Source organism: Rhincodon typus, chromosome 28, assembly GCF_021869965.1.
Source record: "Rhincodon typus isolate 14 chromosome 28, sRhiTyp1.1, whole genome shotgun sequence".
Lineage (NCBI taxonomy): Eukaryota > Metazoa > Chordata > Chondrichthyes > Orectolobiformes > Rhincodontidae > Rhincodon > Rhincodon typus.
In genome coordinates, this window is record NC_063359.1 from 28429045 (window position 1) to 28440104 (window position 11060).

The 11060-nt window shown below is 39.7% G+C and overlaps 1 protein-coding gene across 9 annotated transcripts in view; it reads right to left on the reverse strand.

Annotated features, from left to right (window-relative positions):
* Positions 1-5524: 5524 nt before the first annotated feature.
* Positions 5525-11060, reverse strand: part of dab2ipb (DAB2 interacting protein b) — a 201458-nt gene continuing 195922 nt past the window's right edge. For 8 of the 9 annotated variants that reach the window (XM_048613455.1, XM_048613456.1, XM_048613454.1 and 5 more), the window contains one exon: positions 5525-9599. In XM_048613455.1, coding sequence (XP_048469412.1) covers positions 9432-9599 — 168 coding nt within the window. In that variant the 3' untranslated portion in view covers positions 5525-9431. The remainder of the gene's footprint in view (positions 9600-11060) is intronic. The other variant, XR_007265039.1, reaches the window with a different exon arrangement.

Sequence of the window (11060 nt, forward strand, 5' to 3'; positions counted from 1 at the left end):
GGTACATTTGCCTTTATTGGTCAGTGCATTGAGTATAGGAGTTGGGAGGTCATATTGCGGCTGTACAGGACATTGGAGGCCACTTTTAAATACTGCATTCAATTCTGGTCTCCCTGTTATAGGAAGGATGTTGTGAAACATGGAAGGGTTCAGAAAAGATTTACAAGGATGTTGCCAGGGTTGGAGGGTTTGAGATATAGGGAGAGGCTAAATAGGCTGGGGCTATTTTCCCTGGAGTGTCGGAGGCTGAGGGGTGACCTTATAGAAGTTTATAAAATCATGAGGGGCATGGAGAGGGTGAATAGACAAGATCTTTTCCCCAGGCTAGAGGAGTTCAAAACTAGAGGGCATAGGTTTAAGGTGAGAGGGGAAATATATAAAAGGGACTGAAGGAAACAGCTTTTTCACGCAGAGGGTGGTGTGTGTGTGGAATGAGCTGCCTGAGGAAGTGGTGGAGGCTGGTACAATTACAACATTTAAAAGGCACTTGGATGGTTATATGAATAAGAAGAGTTTTTGAGGGATATGGGCCAAATGCTGACAGATGGACTAGATTAATTTAAGATATCTGGTCAGCATGGACGAATTGGACCGAAGGGTCTGTTTCTGTGCTGTACATCTCTGTGACTCTATTACCTGCTGAATCTGTGTGCTAGTTTTCTGTATTGCGTGCACAAGTACCTCCAAGTCCCTTTTGTGTTTCAACTTTCTGGCAGTTTTTCTCCATTTAAATAATATTCTGTTCTTTCTTTTATTCTCCAACTGATCAACTTTACATTTCCCCACTTAACCTATCAATATCTCTCTGTGATACTAAGAACTGCTGATGCTGGAGTCAGAGATAACACAGTGTGGAACTGGAGCAATACAGCAGGCCAGGCAGCATCAGAGGAGCAGGAAAGTTGACGTTTTGGATTGGGACCCTTCTTCAGAAATGGGGAGGGGGAAGGGAGCTCCAAAATAATTAGAGAGATCGTGATAGGACCATCTCACTTACCTTCTCCCCCCTTACCCCTCCTCTATTTTATTTCTGTGTTCCTCCAGTTCCACACTGTTATCAATATCTGTCTGTACTGTTTGTATCCCTCTTGCAATATTCTTTTCCACCACTTTGGTCATCTCTAAATTTGGCTACAGTGCATCCACATCCTTCATCCAAGTCATTAATATATTGTAAAAACTTACGGTCCCAGCAATGATCCCTGTGGAACCCCACTTGCTGTTTCTTGGTGATGAGCTAATTCTCAATCCACGCCAATATACTACTTCCAACACTGTGGACTCTTATCTTATCGTTTGTGTGGTACTTTGTTGAATGCCTTGGAAGTCCAAATACAACATATCTGCTGGCACCCCTCTATCCATTCTGGTTGAGACTTCCTCAAAATTTTTATAAATTAGTCAGACACTATTCCCCTTTCATGAAGCCATGCTGACTCTGTTTAATTAGATTACAATTTTTGAGATGTGCTGATTATTACTTTCTTAATTGATTATAGCACTTTTCCAACAATAGATGTTAGGCTATTGGGCCAAAAGTTACCTGCTGTTTGTCTCCCTTTCTTTGAATATGGTATCACATTCACAGTTTTCCAATCCTCTGGTACAGCTTCAGAATTGTAGATGCATTGGATCTAATATTGCAAAAACCCACCATCTCTGTAGCTACCTCTTTTTGGGATCCTAGGATGCAAGCCATCAGGACCAGGGGATGTACCTGCCTTTAGCCCCATTTAGTTTGTCTACTACTGCTTTCATGATGGTACTAGTACTTAATTCCTCCCCTGTGTTCTTTAGTATTAATGGGATGAATGTATCTTCCACCATAAAGTCTGATGCAAAATGTGTTTTAACTTCTTTGCCATTTCCTTGCTCCCCATAATTGTCTCCCCAGATTCATTTTCTAAGATTCCTATGTTCCCTGTGACCTCCTCTCTTCCTTTTGTTTTTAAAGAAGTTTTTATTGTCATTTTATGTTCTTTGCGAGTTTGCCCTCATAGCTTATTTTCTCTGTCTTTATCTTTATCATCTTCATTGGAAAAATTCAGAATCCAGCCAGTCTTCAGGGTGATTACCAACTTTGGCCTCCGCTATATGTTTTTTTTTCCTTCAACTTAACACTTTCCTTTTAACTTCCTTGGTTAGCCAAAGAGTCTCCTCTTATAGAATATACTTTTGCTAAGAATCACAAATTACCTCTTTTAAATGTTTATCACTGCTTGCTTACTGTTGTTCTTGTAAATCTATTCACCCAGTTCACTTTTTAGCTAATTTATCCTCATTTCATGGTAATTTCCTTTATTTAAGTTAAACACAATTGTTTCTGACCCAGGTTTCTCATGCCCTAACTGAATTCTAAATCACCAGTTCTTAGGCAATCTTTTAATCAGTGATTATTTATTAAACCTACCTCATTACCAGATCCAAGATAGCCTGCTCCCTGGTTGGTTTCATGATTCATTGCTCTAGGAAACTATCCCTAATGCAGTTTGTGAATTCATTTGCCATAGTTACTTTTTATTCCACATTGATTAACCCAATCAACATGAAGACTGAAGTCATCCATAATTAGCGCTTGATTATTTTTGTACTGCTATCATTTTATTAATTTAATAGCCTTTCCTTCAGAATGGCTACTGTTTGGGGGTCTCTACACAACTTCTTCTACCAATGTCTTCACAGAATCCCTACAGTGTGGAAACAGGCCATTCGGCCCAACAAGTCCACACCGCCCCTCTGAAGAGCATCCCAGCCAGACCCATTCCCCTACCCCTGCATTTCCCATGTCTAACTCACCTAACCTAAACATCCCTGGATACTATGGCAATTTCGCATGGCCAATCCACCTAGCCTGCACATCTTTGGGAGGAAACCCACACAGACATGGGGAGAATTGTGCAAACTCCACACAGACAGTCACCCAAGCTGGAATCGAACTCTGGTCCCTGGCACAGTGCAAACCACTGAGCCACCGTGCCGCCCCTTTGACAAAAATTCCCTTGCTGCTTTTTTTTTTAAACCTCTGCCAAAAATGGACTTTACATTATCTGAGCCCAGAACACCTTTCACAACTGTCCTCATTTCAGCTCTTAACAGTGCTACCCCACCACCTTTTCCAATCATCCTGGACTCTCTGAAAGGATAAATACCTGTGAATGTTAAGTTCCTAGTTTCGATATCCTTGGAACCATGTTTTCATAACGGCTATGAGATCATACTCATTTACTTCAATCTGCGCCATCAGTTCATCTGAATATTTAATGTATGAAGCATTTGGAATAAGATACAAAGCCTAAGAGCTTGTTCTACTATCAAATTTCCCTACAGATTCTGTCCCTTCCTTTATTTTCTGGTAACAATCATTCCTATCATTAACCTGCAAACCTACCTCCTTCCTTTACTTTTAATTTTCAAATTCTCCATGCAAACAAACCCACAAACCACCCCCTATTTAGTTTAAAGTCACATCTACAGCTAGGACCCTGATCCTACCATTATTCCGGTCTGCTCGTCTCCATGGATCAGCTCCCTACTTCCCCAGTTCTGTTGTGAATGTCCCACGAGTTTGAACCCATTTCTCCCCCACACCAATCTTTGAGCCATGTGTTTACCTCTTTTTTTGATCTTGTTGACCTTGTGCTAATTAGCCTGTGACTTGGGTAGTAGTCTGGAGTTTTACTTTTTTTTGGTTCTGCTTTTTAATATAGCTCCCAGCTGCTCCTATTCCCTCAGCAGAACGTCCTTCCTCTTTCTACTTATATCTTTGGTATATATATTATCTACGTGGACCATGATAACTGGATGTTTCCGCTCCCATTAAGTTCCTCTGCAACCCAGATGAGATTGTGTTCCCTGTCTGGTGCCTGGACTCAATCTTCAGACTCTTGATTCTGACAACAGCGAAGTGTCTATTCCCCTAACTATACTATTCCCAAATACAACTACATTTTCTCTTTTCTTCCCCTCGTAAATGGTTCCCTGTACCATGGTGCTATGGTCAGTTTGCTTATCCACTGTCAGATCCTGCTTTTGACCACATGGGGAGCAAGAATATGAAACCTGTTAGCCAAGCTCAAAGGCTGATGCTTCTGCAGCACTCCATCTTTAATCCCTCTACTGCCTTGCTCATAGGCACCCTGTCCTGTCCCTGACCACTGACCAAATTTGAGGTGATTAATGTAAGGGATGTGACTGCTTCCTAAAGCAGCATCCAGGTAACTCTTGCCCCCCCCCCCCCGATGTGTCACAGTATTTGAAGCTCAGACTCCATCTCATCACCTGAGTCAGAGTTCCTCAAGCAACTAACACTTGATGCAGATGTGGTTACTATGAATCACAATGGAGTCCACCAGCTCCCATATCACACATGTACAACACATCACCTGGCCCTGCATCTCTGTTTTAATTCCTTGGTTCTCAATTTGGTTTTTAAAAAATTCCTAATGGGCATACTACTTTTGAGATTAGAAGGGAAAAAAATCTCCGATGTGAATTTGTGAATTTTGTATCATAACTTGAATCTTTTGAGTTCATAATTTATGTTGTCATGATGTTTATCTATAATTAGTAATAAATTACAACTCAAATGCTGAGTAATATAGCACTGGAGACCATTCAGCACTTTGTTCGTCCAACACCCTGCTCTTTCCCATATCCCTTTTAATTTTTTTCTGTTTCACGTATTTCTTTAACTTCCTTTTGAAGGCTACTTTTGAATTTGTGTGAAACCAAGTCCAGCAGGTCTGGCAGCCTCTGTGGAGAGAGAAACCAAGTTATTGTTTGGATTCTAATGGGCTGCTTCAGAACTGAAGAGCAAGACTTGATTTTTAAATGCCGTCATCAAATCTTCTCTTGGATTCTGCTCTAAGCTGAACACCTTCAGCTCTGTTCAGTCTTGCCACCAAAAAGTAAACAGCCTGTACCCTTTACAAATGGCTGTGTTATGGACCACTATGTAATATGTTTGAAAGTGCTCCATGTAAAGTGTTCACAATGGTATTTCTAGGAATCTGGTTTTTACATACAGATTTAACTTGGATTGCTTGTAGGTAGTGTTCTTTGTTACACACAGCGCTCCTCCATCATTCTCCCCCTTCTGGGTGGGGCAGTATTCATTTTGTGCTGTGTATTTTGACTGACACTTTGCTCCAGCCTCCTGACTTGAACCAAGTCAAATTCCTGTCCATGTGCACCCAACTGACTCTTGTGTACTTCACTTTGCAGCCACACTCTCCTGCCCCTGCCATGTCTGCCTCTACATTAAAACTGAACATTTGTATTTGTATTGTTTGCTTTCATTCTTCATTCCAATGTACATCGCATTTTATTTCTGCGTTGAATTTCATGTGTCCACTCCTTCCTTCAGCTTATTTGTATCCTCTTGCTGTATATTGCTTTCTTCCTCACTGCATACTACACAAGTACCAACCCAATTTGTCACACCTTCATATATGTGTGCAAGTGACTGTAGCAAAAATGTTCCAAGTATCAAACTCATTATAACAATGACATGACACAAATTCAGTTAAAATAGCTAAATAAAACTTTAATAAGTCTAGTTGCAAATGTACATAAATTGCACAGCCACATATTTAACACAACCAACTTCTTTGTACATTATTACAGGTTAAGTAAGCTGAAGTGAGTCCAGCAAATACTTTAAACATACTTACAAAAGTGTAAGGATATAAAACGTACAACAGCTTTCCAAGGACAAGTATCAGTAAACACCAGTTAATGGAGGTATGTCCCTTAATTCTGCGTTTAAGGACAAAATAATTAGAACTATTTTAAACTGTGATTGATATGCAGCAAATTAAAGTATGGGACATGTACGTCAAATTCTGTGATAGTATGCATTTTTAAATTCAGTTGTAGAAAAGGAGTGATAGGTATTGCTTTCAACATAGCATTTAAAAGCTGGAAATTCCAAAACAAAACAATCACTTTTTGAACTAGAGATAACAAGGTGTAGAGCTGGATGAACACAGCAGGCCAAGCAGCATCAGAGGAGCAGGAAGGCTGACGTTTCGGTCTCCAGCATCTGCAGGTCCTACTATCTCTGAAACAACTTTTTGAACTAAACTGTTCTTTTATCTTTTCTCATGCTAACATTTATAGACAAAGCCAACAGCACAGCATATAAATCCAATTAATTGTAGACGCCCGTGGATTTTTTCATGGCCTGGGAATAATTCTGAATTTTAGTCTAAGAACTGCCCATGGAAATAACAAACCTGCAGTATCCTAAGATGCCAAAAGATGCAAAATCTTTGGCATAATGCTATGTCTGAGGAGACTGAACAGAGTCACCTTTTTTAGGAAAGCTTCTATCTGAAGAAAAATGCTGCAGACCTTCAGACCTTTGGCACCTTGGAATGTAGTGCTGTTTAAGCTCCTACCGCAGTTTGTTCAAACACTGACAGAATCTTCTAAATACGTCCATTTTATTTTCAGTGAAAAATCTGCCCTTGAAGTATTTTTGGTTTTACCAAGTACTAAGCATGAAGTTACAATGTTAAAGATGGAGCAAGTTGTTTTTTTTTTGGTAAGGATAATTGGTCTTTTAATATTAAAGTATGGTTCATTTCAATCGAATTGAAAATTACAAGGTTTACATATGATTTTCTAACATTTTGTTTATGTGGAGAGATCCCAGCAGATGATGGTTCATACCTGGATCCTTGCAAGTGGTAATACATCCCTAGGACTCTCTTCTAAGACCAGTGTCAGCTACCCAATGTTATTGCTAACATACAGCAAAGAAATAGTGTCAACGACTGTGTTAAGGAAATTGGTGACTGTGAAGACACTTTGACCTCCTTCAGGCAGAGACTCTTAGACTCTAGTGACACAGGACAAGATTTTGGGGGTCACTATCTCTGCAGCGGCAGCGGCGCCTCTAGCATACACTGTGGTAAGACTACTTTTTAAATGTTCATTTAATTTTTTTGTTGGTGGGTGTATCTGTTTTGAGGCCTGATTGCTGCTACAAGGTTTTTAGTCTTTGCTTTTTGGTCAGTTTGCAGTTTTAAATCCCTAACTCTCCCACCCCAATCAAGTATTACCCCCCCTCCCACTCAACAATTCTCCTCCCCACTCTCCCACATGCTGAATTATCTCTAACTCTCCCAGATCTTTCGCCCTGCCGCCATCAATTTTCACTCTGTAGTCACAGGATATCTAAGGCATTAAAATGTGATTTACATTGGGAAGTTTGGAGAGCATTACCTCAAGGTCTGTGGCTCTGTTTACTGTACAGGAGTTGAAACCCAGAAAAATGATACCTATGGTTTTTACACATTTACTGTTTTAAGGGCCTTCACAGTTTATAAAATAAATAAAATTAACAATGTGCACTTTAATTCAAATTACAAACATGGTATTTTACTTATTATTTTACATGCATTTAAAAACTGAAAATTATAAAACCTTTTAACTACAAACATACAAAATAATTTTTTAAAAATCCTAAGAAAGGCTGACATTGTTTAATTACTACATGGGTATAGTTAAGAATGTTCTGGTTCAGCAGTGCATTTTAAAAAGATGACTTCTTGTTTCAAATCTCTTTTGACAATGAATTCCTGTTTTATGTTGGTTATAGGATGCATAGCACATCTTATTTTAGCTAGTGGGGAGAATTTCAGGACATTGCTATGTTGTTTTCCCCTTTTGTCTTCTTGCATTCCATGGTAGTGCCTAAATCAGTACACAATCATTCTCCTTTTTTTTTCTCTATGAAACCACCAAGAACTGGCTAGTGGGCTTATTATACCAAATCACTGGTGCAGTCATGATACTTGTCATATGTCAGTGTAGCTAAATACAAACGCAACTTAAGATGCTGCAAATCTGAAAAGTCAATAAGTATAACAAATGGTCTTGAACTACAGAACCACAGATTGCAATCACACAGTGATTTTGTTTGCCTATATAAAGTGGTTTTATTTTGCCACCACTGGCATTTTAGACATATTTTTAACGACATAAACAGCAGTTAAAGATGCAGTCACTCTGCCGCGACTTTGAGACAAGCAGTACCAGAAACAGATGTTAACTATATACAGTTTGTCAGATACATAGGATTTTAACACAGTACTGATGCAAAAATTGACTGACACAGTTAAAAGTAAAAATTTTCAGGAAGAGTTAATCTTTCTCTTGGGTTTTTAAATACCCTCAAAACACACACAGGTATAAATTTTAATAGAACTAATCTTACCGTATCATTTTAAAGATTTAGTTTTAAAATCAGAATTTTTTTTGAAACAGCAGTGTCCATCTGTTTCTCTGGGAGCAGCAGAATATGGAAGATACACCAACACCATCAATTTGTACAGAAAAGCCTTTTATAGTAAAAGGAATTTTTAAAAGCAAATGGTGCATAAATGAAAATTAAACCAACTTAACAAGTTGTCTGAAGATAACTGGGAAGATTAAATAAATATCAGATGCATCCAAAGCAGTGATTCACATACTTAGTGAGTACAAGCCTACTTTCTGCTTCTTTCATATATCACTTTGATTCAGGAGCTGATTATTCAGTCAAAGAATCATGTTGTAGTCAGGCTTTCTCAGTACATAACTTCTATGCAGCACCTCCCAGCGCCTTCAAAGCATTCTTCTGTAAGTTAGAGGATGTCTTTACCTGGTTGAATATGCTGAGTAGTATAATCCAGATAAGTGCACATGAATCCGCATGTTTCCATGAGCTGTAAGAAGTAGCATTTTCTTATAAAAGGCTTCAAAAAAATAAGAAAATCGTATTCCCCAAAAAAACTTCATGTGCATGGTAAAAGTGCAAAATAGACAGAGCTACAAAGCTCGCACATGGGAGTTCAAAATTGGAAAACACTAAGTATCAGTAAGTTAAGTGATACATAACGAGGGGACAAAGTACTATTGCTTCTATAAAACTGGTGTATCATTTAGGTCTGTATACCCAATTATGGTGGAGATAAAGCAATAGCCAAATATCCCCAGATAAACTGTTCAGTGGATCCACTTGAGATTGAGAATATTATAATTGAGCACTAAAAACGGAGAGGCCCAGGAGTAATCGAACAGAATCTGCATTGGTGGAAAACAAAATTTCTCAGCACTGCTTTATGTTCATGGTAATTTCATCATCAAAATCTGACTGCACGCTTTAAGTTGACATTCGGCACCCCATATCTTAAACATTAGAGGTACTCCAGTGCAACATATTTGTCTGAAACTTTCCAAGGTTTACTACTTTTTTCTGATTAACATGCTTTTTTGTCCAAGTGGCCATGTAAAGGAACTTCTTATAAACAAACAAACTTAATCAAAAGATATTTGGACACAAGTTTCTCTGTTACTCTAGCTGTTGCCTATGCTTTAACACACCTTGTGTTGTAAGCACACATGATATACACTAATGGCATTTGCAGATATGGATCATCAAACTAGCAATTGCTGCTGTTTCTGAATTCCCCGTTTTCAGTGATTTGTAGTTTAGTGGGATTGGTCGGGGAGATGCCATTGCGGCTTTGCATGCTGTATCGCTCCTTCAACTGTGACAGGGCACTCATCAATCGGGCATTAGCTGCATCCAGTGAGACAATGCGTTTCTCCTGTTGAAAACAATGTTGTGTCCTTAGTTTAAATGGGTCAGATACAGTTATTGTTTTTACAAAGAGCATACAACTTACACAAACTTACAAAAATAACTATCATTTTATTGAAATTTTCAGCTTAAGGGCTCTCAATTAATTTCTCCTGAATACTGGGCCTGAAGTATTCAAACAAAAAAAAACAGATTAAGTTAATCTCTGTGGCATCTCCAAAATAAGTGGACAGTTATGTTGTCTAGAACCAGACCCCACTACTCAAATCAACAAACAGAGCAGAAGGGAATGTTTCAGGATCAAGCTCAAAATGTTGGAAAGGTTGGGACCTGTGCTGCCTTTCTGAAGTTTCCCAAAATTGCCAGTCCCTCCAACTTGGGGAAAACTTTATGAAGGCAAATATTCAACCAACTGAAGCTAAGAGTTACCATGCATGTTGAGGAATTAGGGGTGCTTTAGGCTTCTGTAAGCCTTTGGCTTCTTGAAAATTTCTTATTTATTCTGTTTTGACATTTGTTTGTGCATTAGTTATGTATCTGAGGTTGGGCTAAATTGTAAGGTCTGAAATTAAGGTCTGCAATTACTTACACAAAAGACTGTCCTTTTTCATAAAGACACTCTTGAAAGCCAACAATCATATTTTAACCTTTTCATGAAGAGTTATTTCCTTTATAAGATCACATTTTGTCTCTCTACGGTTTGGTTATTTTTCTTTCTAAATGCTGAGTCCTATAAGCTTCTCCTTGATCCTTGATCCTTGCCAGTGACTGTGCATAACCACCTGCAGGAGTTGTGTAAAGGCATTTCTGCTGCTTACATGAGAGATAGTAGGAACTGCAGATGCTGGAGAATCCGAGACAACAAGGTGCAGGGCTGGATGAACACAGCAGGCCAAGCAGCATCATAGGAGCAGAAAGGCTGACATTTCGGGCCTAGACTCTTCATCAGAAAAGGCGGAGGGGAAGGGGGTTCTGAAATAAATAGGGAGAGAGTGGGGGGCAGATAGAAGATGGATAGAGGAGAGGAAACAAACAGGTCGAAGAGGCGGGGATGGAGCCAGTAAAGGTGAGTGTAGATGGGGAGTTAGGGAGGGGATAGGTCAGTCCAGACAGGACGGACAGGTCAAGGGGGCAGGATGAGGTTAGTCGGTAGGAGATGGGGGTGCGGCTTGAGGTGGGAGGAGGGGATAGGTGGGAGGAAGAACAGGTTAGGGAGGCAGGGACGAGCTGGACTGGTTTTGGGATGCGGTAGGGGGAGGGGAGATTTTGAAACTTGTGAAATCCACATTGATACCATTGGGCTGCAGGGTTCCCAAGCGGAATATGAGTTGCTGTTCCTGCAACCTTCGGGTGGCATCGTTGTGGCACTGCAGGAGGCCCAGGATGGACATGTCATCTGAGGAATGGGAGGGGGAGTTGAAATGGTTCGCGACTGGGAGGTGCAGTTGTTTGTTGCGAACCGAGCGTA